The 26,193-nt window shown below is 44.7% G+C and overlaps 1 protein-coding gene across 2 annotated transcripts; it reads right to left on the reverse strand.

Annotated features, from left to right (window-relative positions):
* Positions 1-1,548: 1,548 nt before the first annotated feature.
* iffo1 (intermediate filament family orphan 1) lies at positions 1,549-26,193 on the reverse strand. Of its 2 annotated transcripts, none has more exons than XM_002941687.5 (9): positions 25,423-26,193; positions 16,566-16,626; positions 15,705-15,800; positions 14,528-14,668; positions 12,538-12,680; positions 12,075-12,195; positions 9,358-9,453; positions 4,073-4,209; positions 1,549-3,421 (listed from the first exon to the last, which is right to left on the reverse strand). In XM_002941687.5, the coding sequence occupies exons 1-9, from the start codon at positions 25,980-25,982 to the stop codon at positions 3,331-3,333; spliced, it is 1,446 nt and encodes a 481-aa protein (XP_002941733.1). In that variant the 5' UTR covers positions 25,983-26,193; the 3' UTR covers positions 1,549-3,330. The 2 variants fall into 2 exon arrangements, with proteins under 2 accessions (XP_002941733.1, XP_004915823.1); XM_004915766.4 differs by having other exon boundaries at positions 12,538-12,704.

Below are 26,193 nucleotides of genomic sequence, written 5' to 3' on the forward strand. Positions count from 1 at the left end.
TCACTAAAACTTGTATATTATAATAAAGTGCCCCCTGTTCTGAAATAGAGGATATTAGAAGTTCCAAGACCTCAGCCTTCGGCCTTGTACCTTTATACGCTCATGAAACTCCTCTGTGGCTTATAATATCCCTATGTGTTACAATAGGGGGTACTTTATTCACTATATATAATAAGGAACTCCTCGTGGCTTATAATATCCCTATATGTTACAATAGGGGGCACTTTATTCACTATATATTATAAGGAACTCCTCGGTGACTTATAACATATAGGGATATTATAAGCCCCCGAGGAGTTCCTTATAATATATAGTGAATAAAGTACCCCCTATTGTAACATATAGGGATATTATAAGCCCCCGAGGAGTTCCTTATAATATATAGTGAATAAAGTACCCCCTATTGTAACATATAGGGATATTATAATAGGGGGTACTTTATTCACTATTTATTATAAGGAACTCCTCGGGGGATTATAATATCCCTATATTTTACAATAGGGGGCACTTTATTCACTATATATTATAAGGAACTCCTCGGGGGCTTATAATATCCCTATATGTTACAATAGGGGGCACTTTATTCACTATATATTATAAGGAACTCCTCGGGGGCTTATAATATCCCTATATGTTACAATAGGGGGTACTTTATTCACTATATATTATAAGGAACTCCTCGGGGGCTTATAATATCCCTATATGTTACAATAGAGGGTACTTTATTCACTATATATTATAAAGGACTCCTCGGGGGCTTATAATATCCCTATATGTTACAATAGGGGGTACTTTATTCACTATATATTATAAGGAACTCCTCGGGGGCTTATAATATCCCTATATGTTACAATAGGGGGTACTTTATTCACTATATATTATAAGGAACTCCTCGGGGGCTTATAATATCCCTATATGTTACAATAGGGGGTACTTTATTCACTATATATTATAAGGAAATCCTCGGGGGCTTATAATATCCCTATATGTTACAATAGGGGGTACTTTATTCACTATATAACTTGAACTGTCCTCTGGTACTAATATACAGGCATTCATTGGGTAACGAGGCAAGGGGGTCTCAGCAACATTCTCATTCACTCCAGGGTGGGTTCACACAATGGGTTCTACATGGCCCCATACCAAAATAATAACTCGGCACAAGTCATTGCTTTAAAGATCTGTTTTATAGATTTTTTTTTATATACAGTACATGAGATTTGATATAATATATATAATATATACAGCATATTGTCTGGGTTAAGGTCCAAAGCTGTCTCATTTCAGCATCACTATAGCACTAAGTGGATAATGGGGCCCTGGTAGGCCGGGTTATGGGTGAGACTTGGGCCCTTGCCCATTTCCTGTAAAGAGTGGAGCTCCATCTGCAGATCCACCAGATCTTGGGAAATGGGATCATACAAACACATACAAATACTGAAATTACACATTGGTTGCAATGCAATGGGGGTACCCCAGAAGCTGCTTCTATTGTTGTCTCCCCCATATCTTGCCCTTGGAATCCAGAAGGCTAAGTGTACTATACTGTCACATGATCGGCCATTTATTGCTCTTTATTAAATTCAACAAGTGGGTCAAGACAGAATCACTGATTAAGGATTAATAGGATGCTGACAATTTGGACCTTAACCTCAGAAAGTCATTTCTATATACTGTATACCTACTAGACTCTGAGGTTGTATGGTGCAAACACAATGTGCCTGTAACACTGCTGAGCCTCGCTACATTGGCAGATAGAGATCACCGCAAGGGTGCTGGGGTTCTACACAAGTGGGTTTAACACTTTGGAGTCTTTGCTGATAGTCACATCTAATGATACATCGACATTTGGTCATGTACAGAAGAGTCAGTCCAATACCTTGGCAGTAAGGGACGGAGGAAGAGCCAAGGTTGGGCGATTGGTTTGTAAGATGATGTTGTTGACTCCATAACCAAACCAACATGATCCACCATTAAACTCCTAGATCCAGTAGCACCAAGGCAGGTCCTGTTGGTAGTACATGTGTAGTAGCGTGGACTCATTCTATATGGTGGTACCTCTATAACAAAGCAAGTAACAAAGCTCAAGGTTATTCTGCAACTGAACCCTACCAGGAGCCAGGGATGAGGTGCACCAAGGACGGCAGATATGGAGAAGATGGTTGGCGGCAGAATCTCTCTTTATTAAGTCACAGACATTTGTAGCAGCAGGGGAGTCCAACTTGTAGTTCGTTGTGGCAGCCACTCCCTACAGCAGCAGGGATCCCTGGCTTTAGTCCATTAGATACCCAGGCAACATGGCCACAGGCCTCCCCTCTTTGGCTTCTCCGTAGGATTATGGTAATGGGTTTACAGGCAATCATTTCAATAATAAATCATGATATTACACCCTCCGCAGCCAATTCCCTAAGTGCATGGAACCAAGCATTCCGGATACCGCTTCCTCTGCTCTCTAGCTATACATTTGCCCCCGTGGGTATATACACTTTACATTCACGTGCCCAGCTCGCATCCCTTATTTACATACCTATTACCTGCCTTGAAAAAAAGGCAAGATGAAATGTACAGTATGTATAGGTGAGCGGCTGTAGGTGTCCCAGAATGGAACAGGCCGACCTCACAACCGCTGGCTCCAATGTACAATATGAGATGAAAACCTCAAAACTGTGACCCACCCCCCCAAAAAAAATATCCATATCTCTGTACAAGAGTTGGGGTTGGCTTCTCGCCACTTTAAGACTGGAAAGGATATTAACTCTACGTGCCGCACAGTATATTGGCAATGGGTTCTGTGCAGCCGTGCAGCACGGGGGTTCCATATGTATCCAGTTTTAAAGGTAAGGTGCCAACCCCAGTAAAAGTGCATGAGTGTGTAGCCATTGTGTGAGATTGGCCTCTGTTAGAGAGCAATACTGAACAGACCAGATACCTGTCAGAGAATCCCAAACCCCATCTTTACTACAGCACCCCCATATAGCAATTAAAGAGCTCCCCACACTCCCCCATTAATAGATTTGTGCCTGGCAGCCTAAAACCCTTATACATACACCAAGCACCTAAATGCACACACACAGCGTTTATCAGCATGGCAGCCCATATATACTTATTCAGCGCCCCCACCCCACCCTATATATACCTATTAATATATATCAAGCATCTTGCAGCATTCAACTCCCATCTGTCCTGAACACTGATATTAAGTTTGTCTGTCTGAGTGCAACTGCCTGCACCAGGCTCCCAGAGTGACAGTTCCAATGGCAGTGCTGGGAAGTGCAGAATATGGAGAGTAATTGTAGGAGTAATGGGGGGGGCATCATCCTGTTCCCCATATCATCTGGCGGAACTGTCAGAAGACGGGGGGTCCCGATCAGAGTCCTCAGGATCCTCGTTACAGGCTGACTCGCTACTGGGTGGCGGTGACCTGCAGAAGGAAAATCAGTCGCTCACAAAACCATTAAAGCTATTAGGATGACTTCCCCTTTAATGTGGAAGGCTTATGAAACCCACACAGTTCTGCAGTGACTTGTTGCTAGGTTGGAGGTAGGTTGGAAGGAGGGGGAGGCGGATGAATACAAACCTGGCTGCAAACCAAGAATCTCTCTGCAGAGAAAGAGGAATTTATACTTGCAGATGTCATGCTTGCAGTTGGCCTTATAATACTGTATCTTAGGAACAGCGATGGGACTCTTTCCTGCCCAGCAGGGCGGGGCTTAGGGATGGGTGAGGCCATGGCAGTGCGGGACAGCTTGGGCGCCTATTTGCAGGGAGGGGTAATTACATTAAATACACACAAATCAGGGAGCCAACCTGGGTGACTAAGCTACTGTAGGGAGACTTTTCCCTGGCTTTGCTTCTATAGCTTGTGAGAAGGTGAAGTATTGTGGCCCTTGGGGCCCTAAAGGGTAAGTCATTCTAATCTGGCTGCTGCAGTACTTACCTGCTTTCTATAACCTACCCTTCTTATTCTTACACTAGTTTGTACTGATACTGCTTTGCCATTTTACACTAACATCTGCCGTTACTGGATTATTATTAATTAAATATTGTTTTAATTGGACAGACTATTTTTTACCTCTCTTCTGATGATTGATGGTTGATCAGGCGCCTGCACGTTTCCATCTGCACATCTAGCCCCCTCTTCATGCTGCACATCTCCATATATTCATGTAGATGGCGGGTCATGTCGTTCTTAGCTGTGGCCAGTTCCAACTGCTCAGAAAAAAATAATAATCACTGATAATTATTATTCCTAATAATACATTATATCCATATAATTTACAGTAGGGGGTACATTACCCCTTATAATACATGAGTGATACTGAATAACTCAGCCTGCAGCCTTGTGCCTTTATATGGGCACAGAACCCCTCAGTGACTGCTAATATCCTTATCATTTACAGTAGGGGGTACATTATCCCTTATAATACATGAGTGATACTCAGAGTTCCCTGTATAACTCAGCCTGCAGCCTTGTGCCTTTATATGGGCACAGCACCCCTCAGTGACTGCTAATATCCTTATCATTTACAGTAGGGGGTACATTATCCCTTATAATACATGAGTGATACTCAGAGTTCCCTGTATAACTCAGCCTGCAGCCTTGTGCCTTCATATGGGCACAGCACCCCTCAGTGACTGCTAATATCCTTATCATTTACAGTAGGGGGTACATTATAATATAATGCATGAGTGATACTCAGAGTTCCCAATACAAATGACACACTCTCTTAGTTGGCTTATGTTTAACACTATGGATTGCTATTAATAAGCCTATAAATACATTCTATTGAATTAAGGCAGCGGGGATCTGCTTTCTCTCCATGCTCTGGCACAGAGCCATACAACTAGGGAACCCATGGAGAGTCAATTATACACAGAAAAGACACAGAGGGCAGATTAGCAGCACAGGAGTAGATATCATGAAGTTGGAAAGGACAGACTGGGCCCTGGGCTACAGTCACGCTTAGCTATAATGTGTTTATTTGTAGATTGTAAGCTCTTTTGGGCAGGGCTCTCTTCCCCTCCTGTATCGGTTATTGGTTGCTTTATATGTTACTCTGTATGTCCCATGTATGTAACGCACTTATTGTACAGTGCTGCGGGATATGTTGGCGCTTTATAAATAAATTTTAATAATAATAATAATAATAATAATAATATATGCAGGGGAACAGTACTGTCAGTAATGGGTGGGAGCAGTGCCATGATTTTAGCTGTGTTTCACTTCAGAGACAATACTGGCATGATTGGGTGGGACACAGGGAAAAACTGTCAATCACAGAGAAGGTACAATGCCAACTGGTGCCCTGGATAATCTTATAACTATTTTAAACCCACAAAATAATAGGTAGAAAGTTTTATTTGCAGGTTATCTCTATACTATAACTTGGGGTTTTCCCTAAGGCGGGTTGGCTATTTCATGGCTGAGCCTGATGGCAGTTGGCTGCTACAGGGGAATGCAGAGAGCCGGAAGCAACAGCTACACTTTATTCTCCCAGGACTTGTCTGGGTGCCACATGTAACAGCGACATGCCAAGAGCCAGGGAAGAGCAATAAACATGGGTACATGAACTGCTCCAGATCTCTTAATCAGCTGGCTTTTGCTTCAGGAGTCAGAACCAGCTGTACACAGGTTATAAACATCCCGACACATACTGCCTTATACAGTCTCTTTTTTTTCGGGCCCAGACCAATTACAGTATAAAAAGTGACGCCGAGTTGACCCGTAAGAGGGCAGGTCTGTTCATGTAGGGTAATAGTGATGCCAGAAACGAGAGCGCTGCTTAAACACTTTAAAGGGGTTGTTCACCTTTGAATCAATGTTTAGTATGATGTAGAGAGTGGTATTCCGAAATAATTTGCAATTGGTCTTCGTTTTTTTTTTTATTTGTAGTTCTTTAATTATTTGGCTTTTTGTTTGTCCAGTTTGGAATTTTAGCAGCTATCTGGTTGCTAGGGTCCAAATTACCATGGCAACCAAGCAGTGATGGGAGTGAGACATTGGAATAGGAGATGGCCTTATTAGAAAGAAAGGTAAAAAAAAATTGAACAAAAGCAATAAAACTGTAGCCTCGGAGCAATAGTTTGTGACTTCTGGGGTCAGTGACCCCCAGCTAAAGGCTGGAGAGAGTTGGAAGAAAAAGGCAAATAGATGAAAAACGACAAGAAATAATGAAGACCAATTGAAATGTTGCTAAGAACTGGCCATTCTATAACATTCGATATATCTGAAAGTGAACTACCCCTTTAACCACAGGGGCAGAGTAATGGAGGCGCCGGCGGGAAGGGAATATGCACAGAGCCCTGCTTTCTGCTTCATTCAAGCTTTTCCTGTTTGGTTCCTTGTACATTATCTCAGCGCAGGTCACAGGCCTCTCATTTTGCCCCCGGCTGGATATTTCTCATTATATCCGTACAGCAGGGGTAGGTAAAGGAGAATCTGCCCCAGCCAGTAGATGGCAATGGCACTGACTCTCCCATAGACAATAATGGAGCAGTGTCTGTAATGGGAAAACACAGACTGTATGTGACAGTGTTATTGTGGCCCCTACATATCTGGGCCCCGGATCAGTAAGTCCCAGGGGGTCCTGCTTGTAACTTACCCAGCATGCCCCGCCAGTAGCAGCTCCCTAGGGCAGAGACGCTACATCTGTACGTATTATACACATCCCCCTATGCTTTCCTCCAGTCGCAAGGTGACCCCGGGGCCCTCGTATTGTTCTGTGCATAAAGTGTCCAATGAGAATCTTGTTTTTGCAGTGCCGGTAGTGCTGACACTTGTGTATCCCAGATATGTTCCAGGACATGTTATTTGTACGCTGGTGACACAACCTTTACCCTGAAGGCGAGGTGAAGTCTAACTGCCGTGTTTTCCTTCTCACTGCAGTAAAGCTGCACAGGGAACACTTTCACCTACAAGTTGTTTTTTTTTTATTGGTGCCAAACATGACAACAACAGTGCATCAGCCTCGGGGGCTAAAAAAATGCAGGTATTACAGTGAGTAACTGGCATTACAGGGTTCCCCGCAGCCCATGGCTACAACTTAACCTGATTGGGCTCAGTCACGTATTTATCCAGTGCATCCCATCATATCCCTAAATCCCTACTTCCATTTAGTCCATATTCATTTCTATTGGCACACATTGTTCCAAGGCATTTACCCCTTTACTATATATATATATATATATGCTGCCCTGGGGTACTGGTTCTCATATATATTAACTAGCTCTCTCCCAAGGTGGTGTACGTGGCAAGTCTCAGCCCAAAGGGACCAAGAAGGTATGTGGGGATTAAGCCCTGGCATTTTAGTTAATCAGAAGCCCAAAGAGCACCCCACAGGCCCAATAAATAATGACTGTCTATGGCACCTTACAGCCCCCCTGGCATTCCCAGTACCCAGAGGCACAAACAGCCCCCCCAGCCCAATAAATAGTGACTGTCTGTGGCACCTTACAGCCCCCCTGGCATTCCCAGTACCCAGAGGCACAAACAGCCCCCCCCCCAGCCCAATAAATAGTGACTGACTGTGGCACCTTACAGCCCCCCTGGCATTCCCAGTACCCAGAGGCACAAACAGCCCCCCCCCAGCCCAATAAATAGTGACTGTCTGTGGCACCTTACAGCCCCCCTGGCATTCCCAGTACCCAGAGGCACAAACAGCCCCCCCCAGCCCAATAAATAGTGACTGTCTGTGGCACCTTACAGCCCCCCTGGCATTCCCAGTACCCAGAGGCACAAACAGCCCCCCCAGCCCAATAAATAGTGACTGTCTGTGGCACCTTACAGCCCCACTGGCATTCCCAGTACCCAGAGGCACAAACAGCCCCCCCCAGCCCAATAAATAGTGACTGTCTGTGGCACCTTACAGCCCCCCTGGCATTCCCAGTACCCAGAGGCACAAACAGCCCCCCAACCCAATAAATAGTGACTGTCTGTGGCACCTTACAGCCCCCCTGGCATTCCCAGTACCCAGAGGCACAAACAGACCCCCAACCCAATAAATAGTGACTGTCTGTGGCATCTTACAGCCCCCCTGGCATTCCCAGTACCCAGAGGCCCAAACAGCCCCCCCAGCAGCCCAATAAATAGTGACTGTCTGTGGCATCTTACAGCCCCCCTGGCATTCCCAGTACCCAGAGGCACAAACAGCCCCCCCCCCAGCCCAATAAATAGTGACTGTCTGTGGCATCTTACAGCAGCCCCTTTGGCATTTGCCAGGATCCACAGATTGCCAGTCCAGGCCTGTCCCTATTATTCTAATCCTGTTTCACTATTCTTCCTGCGCTCCCCTGGGTGGCATTCTCCTTGGTTCACCACAGGGGAGCGTAGGAATAAATGCATCCCATTCTTTTTTATGGGGCTGTACTAACATGGGTGCATGAATGCAGTGGAACTCAACATGCTGAGTCAGTATGAGCCCTTCAGTTTGTTTTCATGCTAATAGCTGCTCTGCAAAGAGGATTTATTTTTCGCCACCACTAGATGGCAGTATGCTGCAAAATAATAAGGGCAACTTATATGCAGTTATTTTTAGCTGGATAAAGGGTAACAAGACCTCCAGTATATCTGCTGCTCTTGCAGTCTTCTGCCCTTGATCAATTCAAATTCCTTTATAGATATTGCTGTGCTTGTGCTTCCTTGTGCTGAATTTCCAGGGGCAAGTTCTGATACATTAAATCTGCCTGCTTGTTCATACATGGGAAACTGACACTCACGTGGTTAAAGGGGGCAATTTCTTTCCACCATTTACCGTTTGGGAGATGCTAACTCCTGAAGCTATTTCTGGCTTTGGGTCTCTCCTACACAGCTCTCTAATGCCCCCTGCAGGCGTGTATAGGATACTGTTAGTAATCGCATACTCGCACTCACTTCCCTTGCTTCCTTAGACTCCATCTAATTCTCTTAGCCAGCCAATCAGGATACTGCATGCATGTTCGGCTCTCAGCCTCATCCATGTACCTTCTGCTACAATGATATGGGCAGGCACCAATCTATTTCTCTCTTTGCATGAATTTCTCCCTCCTCCCCCACCCCAGTTTTATTATTTAAAAGTGTGTAGTGGTAAATTCTGGTAGATCCCACCAATCAGGATGCTGCATTCTTTTGATCCTCCACTGTCTGCCTGGGACCCTTTTGATTGCTTGTATTCTAGGTAGTGAATGGGTTTATTGTAACTGCACAGGGCCAGAAATGCTAGCTGCTGATTGGCTGCTGTGGGTTACACTGGCACAAACCTTCACTATATTTATATGAACTCCTCTGGTTGTTCCATCTTCCTTCTGCTGTTCCCACTGTTTCTTTTCCTCCCATTAAAGCACATGGGTTCCCTCCCAGCTCACGTCCCTCACTCCTCTCACCTCTATCTGGTCGATTGTTTCCTGATATTCCTTCTCTCGATTCTTGAACAGAGATTCAGTGTCTTTTATCACCTCTTCCAGACTATCCTCCTGTGTCTGGGACATAGAAGAAGACAGAGTTGAAGGAAAGACATAAATATATCCCTGGTATCAGCGGGTCAGTGCCCATGTTATTAAGCAGCTCACACACCAAAAAGACACCTTATTGTGTCTGTGATTTGTCTGCAAGTAAATGCAGTCTTCCTTCTACACTCACCCAAGGAGTCAGCTCTGATTTTGCTGGGCTGCTCTCTTTCCCATCTTCCTGCTCCTGGGCTACTCTCTTTCCCATCTTCCTGTTCCTGGGCTGCTCTCTTTCCCATCTTCCTGTCCCTGGGCTGCTCTCTTTCCCATCTTCCTGCTCCTGGACTACTCTCTTTCCCATCTTCCTGTTCCTGGGCTGCTCTCTTTCCCATCTTCCTGCTCCTGGGCTACTCTCTTTCCCATCTTCCTGTTCCTGGGCTGCTCTCTTTCCCATCTTCCTGTTCCTGGGCTGCTCTCTTTCCCATCTTCCTGCTCCTGGGCTACTCTCTTTCCCATCTTCCTGTTCCTGGGCTGCTCTCTTTCCCATCTTCCTGCTCCTGGGCTACTCTCTTTCCCATCTTCCTGTTCCTGGGCTACTCTCTTTCCCATCTTCCTGCTCCTGGGCTACTCTCTTTCCCATCTTCCTGTTCCTGGGCTGCTCTCTTTCCCATCTTCCTGTCCCTGGGCTGCTCTCTTTCCCATCTTCCTGTCCCTGGGCTGCTCTCTTTCCCATCTTCCTGTCCCTGGGCTGCTCTCTTTCCCATCTTCCTGTTTCTGGGCTGCTCTCTTTCCCATCTTCCTGCTCTTGGGCTGCTCTCTTTCCCATCTTCCTGCTCCTGGGCTGCTCTCTTTCCCATCTTCCTGCTCCTGGGCTGCTCTCTTTCCCATCTCCCTGCTCCTGGGCTGCTCTCTTTCCTTTACTTGATCCCAACTAAGATATAATTACCCCTTATTGGGGGCAGAACAGTCCTATTGGGTTTATTTAATGGTTAAATGATTCCCCTTTCTCTGTAATAATAAAACAGTACCTGTACTTGATCCCAACTAAGGTATAATTACCCCTTATTGGGGCAGAACAGCCCTATTGGGTTTATTTAATGGTTAAATGATTCCCTTTTCTCTGTAATAATAAAACAGTACCTGTACTTGATCCCAACTAAGATATAATTACCCCTTATTGGGGGCAGAACAGCCCTATTGGGTTTATTTAATGGTTAAATGATTCCCTTTTCTCTGTAATAATAAAACAGTACCTGTACTTGATCCCAACTAAGATATAATTACCCCTTATTGGGGGCAGAACAATCCAATTGGGTTTATTCAATGTTTAAATGATTATAAGCAGACTTAAGTTACTTAAGTTAAGGTGGCCATACACGAGGCGATTTCGCTCGTTGTGCGATGAACGATTATATCGACAAACGATCGTATGGCGATCGAGTTCCCATACGATATGCCATCCACGGGCAACGATAATTCGGGAAAGATTTTGTCGCATCATTATCGTAAAATACCTACGATCGTACATCTACGTACGATCGATGTCGTTGACTTCTGCTGCTGGCAATCGTGACATGCGCAGAGAACAATCGTTGACAGACAAATGTCTGACACTCACACCAACTGGCAGATTTTATCGTTAAACAACCAAAATTTTTAAACCTGGCCGATCGATTTTGGGGACGATAATGTCGGCTCGTTTAGTGGGCCGACGATCGTTCGTACACCACCAACTATACGATAACTTAACGATAGCATCGGATCGTTCGGGAATCGGTCGTTTGTAAGTAAAAAATCGGTCCGTGTATGGCCACCTTTACTTGATCCCAACTAAGATATAATGAATCCCTATTGCGGCAAAACAATCCTATTGGGTTTAAATTACGTTTAAATTCTTTTTTTTAGTAGACTTAAGGTACAGAGATCCAAATTACGGAAAGATCCCTTATGCGGAAAGCCCTGGGTCCTAAGCATTGTGGATAACAGGTCCTATACCTGTATCAGTCCTGATTCCGTTTTCCCCTTTATATTTAGAATTAAACATACAGCAACGTGCACAAACCAAGCAATGATGTAACATACTGCGAAATCAAATATGGGGTAAGAAAACATTTGCAGTTTTTGAACCCACCGAAATAATGGATTGGGGGGGTTACCATAAATTAGTTTGATGGAGCAAGGGCTCCCTCTAGTGGCCATCAACCTCCTTTACACTCTCCACAGAGATCAACAGGAAGGGAAAATATTCTTGACTGGCTTCTATGCCATGTCTATGCCTCACCCCCACTGCATGACCATGGTGAAGAGAGCAGCCCAGGGGCAAAATGTAGACATAATCAGAGCTCTGTACTTGTGTAAGTCTTGTGGGATAGGACCCACACTATCTCAACTCGGGCCCATTCTGACCCACAAACGAGGAGGGACTTTTAACTGTATCTGATAACTAGGGATGCACTGAGCCCACTTTTTTGGGTTCGACTGAACCCCTGAACCCACCCAGAAGGATTCTCCCGAAAATCCTGATTCTCCTGAAAATAGATGGGTTGAAAAGATAGAAGTTGGGCAAGCATTGTTCCGCTCATACTAGGGGTGTCCTGGTGTTTGAGGCAAGGGTTATTCTCATTCTATAGGAAGGGTTCAGTCAATGTTCTTACCTCCCCCTGTGTCTCCGCTGCAGACATGGCATATCCAGAAAAATCCTCCCACAGTAAGAGGGTTTCCTCTGTCTCCTCCCAGGCAAGACTGTCACAGTCGTCCTCAAAATCATACTCCCGCCTATAGAACAGGGGAAAGTGGGGGCTACATTAGTGCCTGTTATATTTTGGTGCTAGAAGATCACAATCATAAAAAAAAATAAAATAAATCTGAACGTTAGTAAATGGCCCCTTTAGTGTGGAAAAGCAGGAGGGACATCCCAATATCAGTTTAGAAGGGACAGGGTGACTATAAACCCCAGGGTCCCTAAGCTCAGAAGGGGCCACTATTGACATATTATTGCAAGGTATCAATGTTACTCTATGGCCCTCTAAACTACAACAAAAGATTCCAGCCTGATATATGACCTGTTTAATACCTGGGGGTTCAGAGCAATAGTGGAAGCCTGTGCCCCTTACTTACAGCTGATTGAGCATTCGTTGCATCTCCTCATTGATACTCATTGCTGTGCTTTCATCTTCATCGCCCCCTCTTGCGCTCTCACTCTCGCACACCGATGTCTCATCATCAGTAGCCGGTTTCCTCTCTTTCCTTCTCCCCAAAACCTTCATAGGAGACAGATGGACAGTCTGGGGACATATAGGAGGCAAGAGAGAGAAGAGCAGGAAAAAAGGAAGAGAAAAGGAGACCGTAAGATTCAAAGGAGAAAATGAAAATATCAGAGGGAGGCAATAATGGAAAGAGCCAAAGAGATCACACTAATTAAGAGGGGTGTAATAGGGGATAAATAGAGCAACCAATAAAAAAGCCAAGGGGAAATGAAAGCAAAAGGAAAGAGCAAAAGTACAAATAAATGCATTTTGGTACCAATTCAGTATAAACTGGGTTCTGTGTCATGCCATGCTTCTGCTTAGTGTCTTATAACAGAAATAATGCTCCTGTCCTTGAGGGCTGAAACCCATGACACTGGGTGGAAAGGCCTTAGCATGGCAAGAATCCAAGAAAACGTTAGTGATTGAGAAACAGCTGCTCCTCAACATGACTGTTACAGGAACAGAAGTGAAAAATCTGTTCTGAAACTAGAAGTTCCCTTCTGAAATGTTGCTCCAGAATGTTGTAACTGGGCCTACACTACATGATACTGCCATTGATCTTAATGCTGCATTCTTCATTGCTTGGAACACATTGCCTTAAGGTGGCCATACACTCTAAGATCCACATCGCCAAGCGAGTGGATCTTCTGCCGATACCCCCACCTACAGGTGGGCTATAACAGGCTAATTTGGTCGTTATTATGGCAGGTATAGGCACTCGTCAGTTCGGGGTCCCCCAATCCAACAGGGGGCCATACACGTACCAATGAAATTGTACAAAACCTAGTAAGATTTTCGGACTGTGTGTGGGCTCAGAATTATCTTCCTGATAGTTTTCATACCATGCAATGCTGTACCATTGGTTGTTTAGTCGATCGGACAGTTTAGAACGTTTTGGTCGGATAAGGATAAAATCTGCACATGTATCTGCCGATATCTTTGGGGGACCTCGAATGGGAGTCACTTTCGTACGATTGGTCCCTGCCAACTATTTCATGTTCAGAACATCCTCCCATTTGTTATTTTTAGGGCTTTATCCTACAATTTCAAGCTAAATGTGAGTTTTAGATGGTTGCATTTAAACATACAATCGATATCCAAACATTTGCCGGAAGAAGACTAAAATCTGAACGTGTATGGCCAATTAAGGGACTTAAATAAGTGGCAGGGCTCCTAGGGCTCACATACAAGTGGCAGTGTAATAAAAGTTGCAAAGTTTTCCCCAGGTCTAGTAACCCGCAGTACCCAATAAGCAGGCAGCATTACCTCTTTTAAAGCAATTGCCTATGGTATAAGTACCTTTAATTACATTACACCCTTTAGTGCAGGGATCCCCAACCCTTTTTTACTCTTGAGCAACACAAAGATGTAAAAAGTATTGGTGAGCCACACAAGCATGGAAGTTCATTGGGGATGTGAAATAAGGGCTGTGATTGGCTATTTGGTAGCCCATTGTGGCCTGCAGGAGGCTCTTTGTCTCTGTGCTTCCAAAACTTGCTCCCAAGCCAGGAATTTATAAATGGCACCTACTTTGAGGCCATTAGGAGCAACACCAAATTGGGTGGTGAGAAATATGTTGCTCACGAGCCACTTGGTTGGGGATCAGTAGAATTGGACTGGAAGAATTGGAACAATGTGGTGGTCGTTGGGGGAAAATTAGAACAATGGGGTGGTTGGTGGGGGTAGATTTGAACAGTGTGTAGAAGCATGGGGTATTCAGTGGGGGTAGAAGCCATAAAAGGGCAAAATAGTAGCAATAAGACAAGATAAAGACAGCAAGGCAAGATGGCAACAGTAACCCATTATATCTATGCTGCCCTATATAGTGCATACAGGAGATGCTTTTCTTATGTACAGACCTGCAGCATGTTTATCATGTCCTCACAGCTTCGTTGCTGGGCCACGTCACACAGCTTTGCCGTGATGTCAATCCGGCGGCAAATATCCATATCCACCCGCATAGCCTTCTCCTGGATTTTGGTGTCCAGGTCAGTCAGGTTCTGAGAGTGGAAGATAGAGAAGGGGGGAAAAGAGCATACCATTTATTTGGTATTTGGTACAGTAAAAGGGTACAGCAAGTCAACGACTGATGTTTCATTAAATAATTACCATAACAATATAAAAAATATGCTTCAATTATGTTTGTGTTTTTGTGTTGCTCCACTACTGGACTGATCTCACTGTTGGCTTATTTGGCTAGTAAAGGAGAAAGTGATAGGTCAGGAAACCCATCAGTCAATGCTGCAGAGCCAATTAAAGTTATCCAATCCAATGAAAATAAATCCAATTTATTTTGCTAATTGCTAATAGTGGTGGCCTTCACCGTTCACTTGCCTGGCTTTTACAAAAGATACACTTTCACACTAAACACACTATAGTTAATTTCAGCTTCTTTGTTTTTTTGAATAGGCTGTTGGCCAACAGAATTCCTGGGACAGCAAGTACCTCCTCCAAGGCATCAAAATGCTGGGGGTGGTTTGTTGTTAACAGAAAAACATCTAAATTCTAGTTTTTGGTTTGAAACCAGAGGCTAAAAGGATTCACAATTTTCACTTTCTCACCACAGAGTGGGGGCAAAGATAGGAATCATGATGGAAGTCAGGGCTGCAAATAGGGGTAGGCAGAAAAGGGGGCACTGTGGGTGGGGCAATGAACACATACCTTTTCTTCCTGCCGTCCCCATAGTTTAGGCACATCTGGAACTCAGGGTCAATCCTAATCCTAACCTATGCTTAACTAACTTGTAGATATATACAGTTGTTTTGGTTGTATAAGGTCTGCCAATGTCTCCTCAGCACATTTGGGGTTGACCTGGAAGTTGCAGGGGCCACCACTACCTAACACCATTGGGACGTGAGTCAGTTATAATCCAAACATCAGCCCATACAGGTGTCACAGTGCTCAGACACGTACATCAGCACAACAGCATACAACCAATACAACCAATAATGGAACACGGAGCGATACGTTGGACATGGAGTTCTTACATATATGGGTTCCTACATAATGGATATTCTCTCGAGGTTCATAACTCACATTGCTCATTAAACCCTTGAATACGACCAGCTCAGCCTTCAGCTGCTTCACTTTCATGGCCAGTTCTTCCTGATATAGGGCAGATTCCTGGGCTTCCTATAAGGAAAAATTGCAAGAGAGTATTTATTTACACGCTGGTTCAACTTATAGCAATAAGTACTCTGTTTGTCAGGCATGTACTACATGTCCAGGAAAAGTGCTCTACAAGTCACACACACATATACAGATACAGAAAGGCTTTCTTATGAATTATGGATTGTGGCTTGTAATGTATTGACTCGAATTGTACAGAGAAAATTGCTGTAAGATATGCTGATGTGGACAAGAGATTAAAATGTCTGCCTGCACAGCAAGTACCACAAAAAGGACCCACATTTTCTGTATAATGTACCATATTTGAAAAAATAAGCCTCTTGGTTGGCAATGCTCATGCAGTAACCCATAACAGCCAATCAGTTGTTGTTTATTGCAACTACAAAAAAAAAAACTGCCTGCTAATTGTCCATTTTAGAGCTTAAACATAGCCTGCTTAATGGATGTAACTTTGCCCCTATAAGTGCCATGTGCACCACTAAATATTTAATATTTACTTCTATTTATAACCATTTTCCAGTCATGGATTCCCATCACTATTCATTTCAGTACAAAAATGCTGTCTAAGTGCCTGTATGACATTAAAGAGAAGACAAGAGTGGGTGTTTGGGGCACGCTGAGCTTATTTGATGGCTGCAGTGAGGCCTTGGATGTTACTGAGAGCCGGCGGCAATGACAAGTGATAGGACACAGAGGAAAGTGAACATTCTGACAGAATTTCAGTGAAACAGGGCAGGCCATGTGACCAGTAGCGTGATTTCTCCTCACCTCATCTAGTTCCGTCACTCTCTGCTGCAGCTGAACACGGGCTGTGTATTCCTCCTCCCACCTGCAAAAATAAGCATTTCTGTACTGACTGCACTGTTACATTTTCCACAGGATACAGCATATATTAGACATAACAGCCATACAGAACATTGTAAAGCTATATAACCTTCAACTCCATTACCGTTAGTGTATAATATATACACTGTATATAGTGCAGACACATACACTGCCCATACAGAGCCTACAATATGATTTCTCTATCTCATGGTACACTCCACCAGAAGCCAAATGACCACCTGCAATATTTTAGGATTTTGAGAGAAATCCCATACAAAGAATGCATAAACTCCATGTAGATATGTGTCTGGTTACATTAAATCTCCAGTTCCCATCACTACAAGGCAGTAATGCTAATGGCCGACTGGCAAGCACCAGGTACTATTTTACCGAAAGGCAGGATAAAAATGTGTATACAAATTAATGAGCTGGTACAGGTATGGGATCTATTATCGGGAAACCCATTATCCAGAAAGCTACGAATTACGGAAAGACCGTGTCCCATAGACTCCATTTTAATCAAATAATTCAGAATTTTAAAACGGATTCCCTTTTCTCTGTAATAATAAAACAGTACCTGTACTTGATCCCAACTAAGATATAATTACCCCTTATTGGGGGCAGAACAGCCCTATTGGGTTTATTTCATGGTTAAATGATTCCCTTTTCTCTGTAATAATAAAACAGTACCTGTACTTGATCCCAGCTAAGATATAATTACCCCTTATTGGGAGCAGAAAAGCCCTATTGGGTTTATTTAATGGTTAAATGATTCCCTTTTCTCTGTAATAATAAAACAGTACCTGTACTTGATCCCAACTAAGATATAATTAACCCTTATTGGGGGCAGAACAACCCTATTGGGTTTATTTAATGGTTAAATGATTCCCTTTTCTCTGTAATAATAAAACAGTACCTGTACTTGATCCCAACTAAGATATAATTAACCCTTATTGGGGGCAGAACAACCCTATTGGGTTTATTTAATGGTTAAATGATTCCCTTTTCTCTGTAATAATAAAACAGTACCTGTACTTGATCCCAACTAAGATATAATTAACCCTTATTGGGGGCAGAACAACCCTATTGGGTTTATTTAATGGTTAAATGATTCCCTTTTCTCTGTAATAATAAAACAGTACCTGTACTTGATCCCAACTAAGATATAATGACCCCTTATTGGGGGCAGAACAGCCCTATTGGGTTTATTTAATGGTTAAATGATTCCCTTTTCTCTGTAATAATAAAGCAGTACCTGTACTTGATCCCAACTAAGATATAATTACCCCTTATTGGGGGCAGAACAGTCCTATTGGGTTTATTTAATGGTTAAGTGATTCCCTGTTCTCTGTAATAATAAAACAGCACCTGTACTTGATCCCAACTAAGATATAATTACCCCTTATTGGGGGCAGAACAGCCCTATTGGGTTTATTTAATGGTTAAATGATTCCCTTTTCTCTGTAATAATAAAACAGTACCTGTACTTGATCCCAACTAAGATATAATTAATCCTTATTGGATACAAAACAATCCTGTTGGGTTTAATTAATGTTTTATTGATTTTTTAGTAGACTTAAGGTATAGAGATCCAAATTACGGAAAGACCCTTGGTCCTGAGCATTCTGGATAATGAGTCCTATAGCTGTATAATGTTACATGGACTGTGCTGTGAGCTTATTCATAAGCATATATCTGAACTTGGAGAGTATTTTTAACAGAAAATGGTGGATACTGATAATGTTACACAAAAAATAGTAGTATGTTTGCAGTATATAGTTAAGCTGGGCCTAAACAGTGTGTTAACCAAACAAGAGGATCTTTGCCTGATCTGCTGCCCACACACTGGGTCATATCAAGCTGACTGGATTGTTTGGCCCCAGGACTAGCCCAACAACCAGATTATAGTAGGGGCCTAGAGCAGTGCTGTCCAACTTCTGTTGTACCGAGGGCCGGAATTTTTCCGACCTACGTGGTGGAGGGCCGATAATGGAAGCCAGTTTTGACCACTCCCCTTTTTGAAACCGCACCCACTTGAAACCACACCCATGTTATCACATGACCATACCCATATTAATGGTTGTAGTACAGCAAAAACCTGCCATACCTGTGTGTGCCATACTCTGCCTTCCCTACCCTGCCTGTGTGTGCGCCATACTCTGCCTTCCCTACCCTGCCTGTGTGCCATACTTGGATGGTTTGTGCCATACTTGGCCTGTGTGTGCCATACTCTGCCTTCCCTACCCTGCCTGTGTGTGCCATACTCTGCCTTCCCTACCCTGCCTGTGTGTGCCATACTCTGCCTTCCCTTCCCTGCCTGTGTGCCATACTTGGCTGGTTTGTGCCATACTTGGCCTGTGTGTGCCATACTCTGCCTTCCCTACCCTGCCTGTGTGTGCCATACTCTGCCTTCCCTACCCTGCCTGTGTGTGCCATACTCTGCCTTCCCTACCTTGCCTGCGTGGGCTATACTTTCACTGTGTTTGCCATTCTTGGTTGGTTTGTGCCATACTCTGCCTGTGTGTGCCATACTCTGCCTTCCCTACCCTGCCTGTGTGTGCCATACTCTGCTTGCCCTATGATGCCTGTGTGTATGGCACACACAGGCAGCATACAGTGACACAATGCTGGCACTGCTCCTACAGTCTGCACAATAACTATATATTAAAAAACTTTTTAATTGCAGTACCACCTCAGTATATTTTCTTTTTGTAGTGTGCAGGGATTATTTGTGGGTTTCTACTGCCCCTACAGTCTGTCTGAGGTGTGAACAGGGGAACAATGGGAGTGATTACAGCCTGAGCCTGAGGTGTGAACACTGCAGGGGGTGAACAATGCAGAGATTAAAAGATGTGAACAACACAGGGGATTATATATTTAAACAATACAGAGGGATTACAGCCTGAATCTGAGGTGAGAACCATGCAGGGAGGCAGTTAATCACAGTACTGATACCATTTAATGCTTACACAAGAGTAAGCCATCAAAGCAGCCAGACAGGTGGGGGGCCACACAGAGGGGGGTCGCGGGCCGCCAGTTGGACAGCACTGGCCTAGAGGGATCTGCCATTGTGGTCCTAACCTGACAGGATTTTCACATCTGCCCGATAGATATCTAGGCAATATTCAGCTATTGGGCAATAGTGTCACTTGAAAGTCCAAACCCCTTGTTTTCAGAGTAGGATCCGGACTGATGTCCTGCTCAGCAGTCCACTCAGATGCTCCTTTTATTGCCATGGTGGCAAAGTTAAAGTAACAGGTGACTGCTTCCTATAGTCCGGGCCCTCTGCCTGGGAGCCCCTAAGGGCCTGATGTTTGGTAGTTACACCCCTGTCATCAGGGAGGCCACATACACAGACCAATAAGCTGCCAACTTGGCCCCCAAGATGCTCATTTGCAACAGCTGGACAATCTATTTACCACACAGCATACCCTGTGGTTCAAACCCCCTGCCAGGCCCAGACTGGCAATCTGTAGATTCTGGCAAATGCCATAGGGTCTGCTGTAAGATGCCTTAGACAGTCATTAAAACGCCAAATCCTATTCTGAATCCCAGTCCAGGCCTGACTGGCACCCGCTATGGGGACTGCTGTAAGGTAACTACAGAAAGGCCCCATAAACCAACCAACAAGCTGCCAAATGCCACCTCCACATGGAAGAGCCTAACTGGCAGCTTTACACATGGAGTATAGGAACAGTAATTTTACTGAAAGAAAGTAGCGAGTGTAGTGAATATGGCACAGTGCTGCGCGTGCAGTATAATGTTACACAGACAGTGAGACAGGGCTGTCTGTACAGTATTTATAGACATATAGAGAATATTTTTAACAGAAAGAGCTGTGTGTACATGGTTATGTTACACAGAAGGAAAGTGCTGGGCCCAGGCTATAATTTTACAAACACAGTGGGAAGGAGAAATGATTTTAAAGCAGCAGGCTCTTTTTATGAATTAGTGCAAAATTGCCTAATATTGGTAAATTAGCCCAACTGTCTTTAAAGCGAAGACACTGCTTTTACCAGTGCAGGGCAGTAGTACATTATATTTGAATTACTTTGATATAAGTACATTTTTTTGGTGTTACTGTTACTTTAAGCAGCATGTTCTTTTTTGTCCTGAACCTCAGCAGAAGAGAGAGAAGTGGGGGGAAAGGGCAGAAAGAACATTTGGAGCTGTATTTGTCTGTTATGTTGCCATGCTGATTGCTCTCCTGCTGCCGAGGATGTGACTACAAGTCCCATAAGTCATTGAGGGCTTCAGAAAAAGACTTGGAAAGGGGTGGGACTCTGTCTGTTAAATAATAGGGCATTCTTTCCCTTTAGGAATGACACAGGATGGTGATATCAGTGAAACAATGCACACAACCCCTGTGGATATTATGGGAGGGGGCAGTAAGTGCTTTTGATACAGAGGCTACAGAATCCCAAACTCAAGAGGCTCAGACGGGAACATAGACATCAGCCAACAGGGCGCTGATAATAACATTACTGATATCCATCCGCCAACACAAACACCGCAGCTAAACATAGAAACTACAGTCTGGGAGATGGCAAAACAGAGATACAGGCAGGGATGGACCCAGAACATTTTCTTTTATGACCAGGGCACTTATATATAACCACACAGGCTGCCCGTGCCTCCCATTAATGCCCACCATATTAACTAATATGTTATAGCTGGGCCTACCTCAAGCAACATTTCATTTATCTTGTGTGGTTAATTAATTATTAGGTAAACATATTGATAATAAAGTCTCCTGTTCAAACAGCAGCCTGGTTGCCAGTGTAAATAAGAACCTAGCAACCAGATAGCTGCTAAAATTCCAAACTGGAGAGCAGCTGAACAAAAAAGTTAAATAACTAAAAAAAAAGTACAGTAATACTGAGGAGATTGTGCTGTGAGGGGCCCCTCGGTACAGTAAGCGCTGAGGAGACTGTGCTGTGAGGGGCCACTCAGAACAGTAAGCGCTGAGGAGATTGTGCTGTGAGGGGCCACTCAGTACAGTAAGCGCTGAGGAGACTGTGCTGTGAGGGGCCACTCAGAACAGTAAGCGCTGAGGAGACTGTGCTGTGAGGGGCCACTCAGAACAGTAAGCGCTGAGGAGATTGTGCTGTGAGGGGCCACTCAGTACAGTAAGCGCTGAGGAGACTGTGCTGTGAGGGGCCACTCAGAACAGTAAGCGCTGAGGAGACTGTGCTGTGAGGGGCCACTCGGTATAACAGAATAATGTGTGGGAGAGAGATTCTGTGTAAGGGATAAGTGACATGGCTGTGGGATGAGTAAGACTAGGGAAATAGAGGAGGGGTTAGATAGTAGGAAATGGGGTTGATAACATCAGTACAATTTAGGAATATTAAATGTTTTTATAAAGGAAACATGAAAAGTTACCAATTATGGCCAAAGAATTCCTCTAGGACCGGGTACAAATCATCTCTTTTCTGGCAGACATTAGTGACTTGTTAAGAACTGTCCCCTCATCCCAGCAACCAAACACCAGTGCAATATGGGTCAGCGTGTATAGTAAGGCAAGATGGTGTCAGGGTTAGTGGCTCTGACTATGGGATACTGCATATAACATGGGAAGGCGGTGTCAGTAACACTATATATTACAGCCAACAGCTTTTGTTGTACTACAGCTCCCATGACTATGGCTGCCAGGGGAGGCTTGTGATAGGTAGGATTACCACATACCTCCAGTGATTGACAGGTTTTCTCATGTGTACGAGGACAGAGGCAAATATCCTGCGTACTGACAGTTATATGCAGGGTAATAAATCTAATCCTGTGTAAATCAGCACTGTCCAAATGAAGGCCGGGGACGGCTCTCCTATTTAGATTTAGGCCCACAGTCGGCCCAGTGGTTCCAAAGGCATTTCAGGACTGCGCTTACAGAACCAAAACCAGTGCTTATATCATGAGTGAGTAACATGAGCGCCCCCTGTTGTTCTGAGCCAGACAGAACTTGGGAAGCTTAAGGTACAGCAGCATCTCCTGAGTCTTCTCTGCTCCCTTTATTTCTAAGTGGGACAGGAGCAATAGAACCAAACAAACAAACGCCATGGAAATAATTGGCTGACAAGCAGGATCCTAACAGTCACCATTTAGGTCACAAAAGGAACCAGTTGTGAGCATTCTGCCACTCAAAGAATGTATTCCCATCCTGCGGGTGCTATATATAACGTATACAAATATAATGTATGTACTTCAAGTGCTGCCTTTCAGCCTCCCCAGGAAACAACTGTTAGTGAGTCACTTTCTACAGTTTATGACACAGCAGGAAGTGACGTCGGCACAGGAAAGTAAGGTCCCCCGGCCCAATGAATTAACCATGTCCCAATCCATTGCCTGCTCTGTGGGTTATACACCCGGGTCTCCCAGTAAACCCAGAGGCCCCCATGGCAATATTTAGTGCTGTATAGTACAGGTATGAGATCCTTTATTCGGAAACCTGTTATCCAGAAAGTTCCAAATTACGGAAAGGCCATCTCCCATAGACTCCATTATAAGCAAATAATTCTAATTTTTAAAAATTATTTCTTTTTTCTCTGTAATTATAAAACAGAACCTTGTACTTGATCCCAACCAAGATATAATTACCCCTTATTGGGGCAGAACAGCCCTATTGGGTTTATTTCATGGTTAAATGATTCCCTTTTCTCTGTAATAATAAAACAGTACCTGTACTTGATCCCAACTAAGATATAATTACCCCTTATTGGGGGCAGAACAGCCCTATTGGGTTTATTTAATGGTTAAATGATTCCCTTTTCTCTGTAATAATAAAACAGTACCTGTACTTGATCCCAACCAAGATATAATTACCCCTTATTGGGGGCAGAACAGCCCTATTGGGTTTATTTAATGGTTAAATGATTCCCTTTTCTCTGTAATAATAAAACAGTACCTGTACTTGATCCCAACTAAGATATAATTACCCCTTATTGGGGGCAGAACAGCCCTATTGGGTTTATTTAATGGTTAAATGATTCCCTTTTCTCTGTAATAATAAAACAGTACCTGTACTTGATCCCAACTAAGATATAATTACCCCTTATTGGGGGCAGAACAGCCCTATTGGGTTTATTTAATGGTTAAATGATTCCCTTTTCTCTGTAATAATAAAACAGTACCTGTACTTGATCCCAACTAAGATATAATTACCCCTTATTGGGGGCAAAACAAAGCTATTGGGTTTATTTAATATTTAAATAATTTTTAGCAGACTTAAGTTATGGAGATCCAAATCCCTTATCTGAAATACCCCAGGTCCCGAGCATTCTGGATAACAGGTCCCATACCTGTATGCCCCATGGGGTGCCATTTAAATAGAGACCAAGAGATCCACTTGGGCTTCTGTTCTTGTTGCCGGCCTGTCCCATTACTTTGTAAAGCTTTTTGTTACTCATCCTCATCATCATTTTTGTATATTTAGTGCCAAGTGCACTGTGGGACCATCTTCATGTTTGTTTGTAGTCTGGATCTGAGCTCCACTAACATAGTGAGGTTAGAGAGTCCCACCATCATGTCAGTAGGGCAGCTCCCACACAGGTATCATTGGGGTATAGGGGCAGTTAATGAAGCCTAATGGCATCTTAGAGATAGGGCAGCTCCCACACAGGTGTCATTGGGGTATAGGGGCAGTTAATGAAGCCTAATGGCATCTTAGAGATAGGGCAGCTCCCACACAGGTGTCATTGGGGTCTAGGGGCAATTAATGAAGCCTAATGGCAGCTTAGAGATAGGGCAGCTCCCACACAGGTATCATTGGGGTCTAGGGGCAGTTAATGTCTAGGGGTTAGTTAATGAAGCCTTAGAGATAGGGCAGCTCCCAAACAGGTATCATTGGGGTCTAGGGGCAGTTAATGAAGCCTAATGGCATCTTAGAGATAGGGCAGCTCCCACACAGGTGTCATTGGGGTATAGGGGCAGTTAATGAAGCCTAATGGCATCTTAGAGATAGGGCAGCTCCCACACAGGTGTCATTGGGGTATAGGGGCAGTTAATGAAGCCTAATGGCATCTTAGAGATAGGGCAGCTCCCACACAGGTGTCATTGGGGTATAGGGGCAGTTAATGAAGCCTAATGGCATCTTAGAGATAGGGCAGCTCCCACACAGGTGTCATTGGGGTCTAGGGGCAATTAATGAAGCCTAATGGCAGCTTAGAGATAGGGCAGCTCCCACACAGGTATCATTGGGGTCTAGGGGCAGTTAATGTCTAGGGGTTAGTTAATGAAGCCTTAGAGATAGGGCAGCTCCCAAACAGGTATCATTGGGGTCTAGGGGCAGTTAATGAAGCCTAATGGCATCTTAGAGATAGGGCAGCTCCCACACAGGTGTCATTGGGGTATAGGGGCAGTTAATGAAGCCTAATGGCATCTTAGAGATAGGGCAGCTCCCACACAGGTGTCATTGGGGTATAGGGGCAGTTAATGAAGCCTAATGGCATCTTAGAGATAGGGCAGCTCCCACACAGGTGTCATTGGGGTATAGGGGCAGTTAATGAAGCCTAATGGCATCTTAGAGATAGGGCAGCTCCCACACAGGTTCCATTGGGGTCTAGGGGCAGTTAATGTCTAGGGGCAGTTAATGAAGCCTTAGAGATAGGGCAGCAGAAATGCACCATTCTGCATTGGGTACACAACACAATATATCAAAGTTTAGTTCCCCTTTAATCCTAGAAAGTTCCCCTGTGCCCCAGGCCTAGTGGCAGCTTTAGTTCAGCAACATCTGTAGCTAAGTGGCAGGCCAATATCCCCAGCTGGCAGCTGTATATATACTGTATATAGTGTGTATATGTCCTACCTCTGCTTGTAGGCGTCCCGCTCCCGCTTCACCTTGCCCAGCACATTATAGAGAGCCCGGATCTCTGGGGTGATGGTGTCAATCTGAACCCCAACTCCGTCTGAGTGACCCCAATAGGCTCCGCTGACCGTGGCCACATCACACCGGGTGCCCAGCCTGTGGGCCCCATACACCCAGGGCTGGGGGGGAGGCGCCGGGCAGGGCCGAGTGAGCCCCAATAATGGCGGAGGCAAGATGGGCCCCACAAAGCCGGTCTGTACCGCCTGCTCCCGGGTTATGGGGCCGGCCCCCTGGGCCCTCTCCAGCGCCCTCTCCAGGGAGCGGTTCCTCCGTTCCAGCTCATGCACCTTGGCCAGAAAGCAGCGGAACCGGAGGTTCAGGGTCTTCAGGACATTGATGTTGGAGCCAAAGTCATTGCGTAAAGCGCTGGCCCCCCCGGTGGGAGCATAGGGGCCCCCCAGCAGCAGGGAGCCCTGGGGGGGAGATGTGGGGCTCTCCGCCGGCTGCAGGGGGGCATCAGAGGGGAGCAGGAGCAGGTTGGGGGTTAGTAAGGGGTTCATGGCTGCTCTGAGCACTGCGGAGACAGGGGAGGAGGGGGAGGACCAGGCTGAGAGATGCGGGGGGGGGGAGGAACAGTCACATCACGGAGAGCGGCTCGGAGGGAGGAAGGTGGCACAGGGCACTGCCAGGGCACGGAGACTGCAGGTTGGCAGGGGGGATGGAGCAGCCCGGGAGAGACAACACATCCCACTGACGCGCAGAGGGAATGGA

The sequence above is a fragment of the Xenopus tropicalis genome, chromosome 7 (assembly GCF_000004195.4).
Source record: "Xenopus tropicalis strain Nigerian chromosome 7, UCB_Xtro_10.0, whole genome shotgun sequence".
NCBI lineage: Eukaryota > Metazoa > Chordata > Amphibia > Anura > Pipidae > Xenopus > Xenopus tropicalis.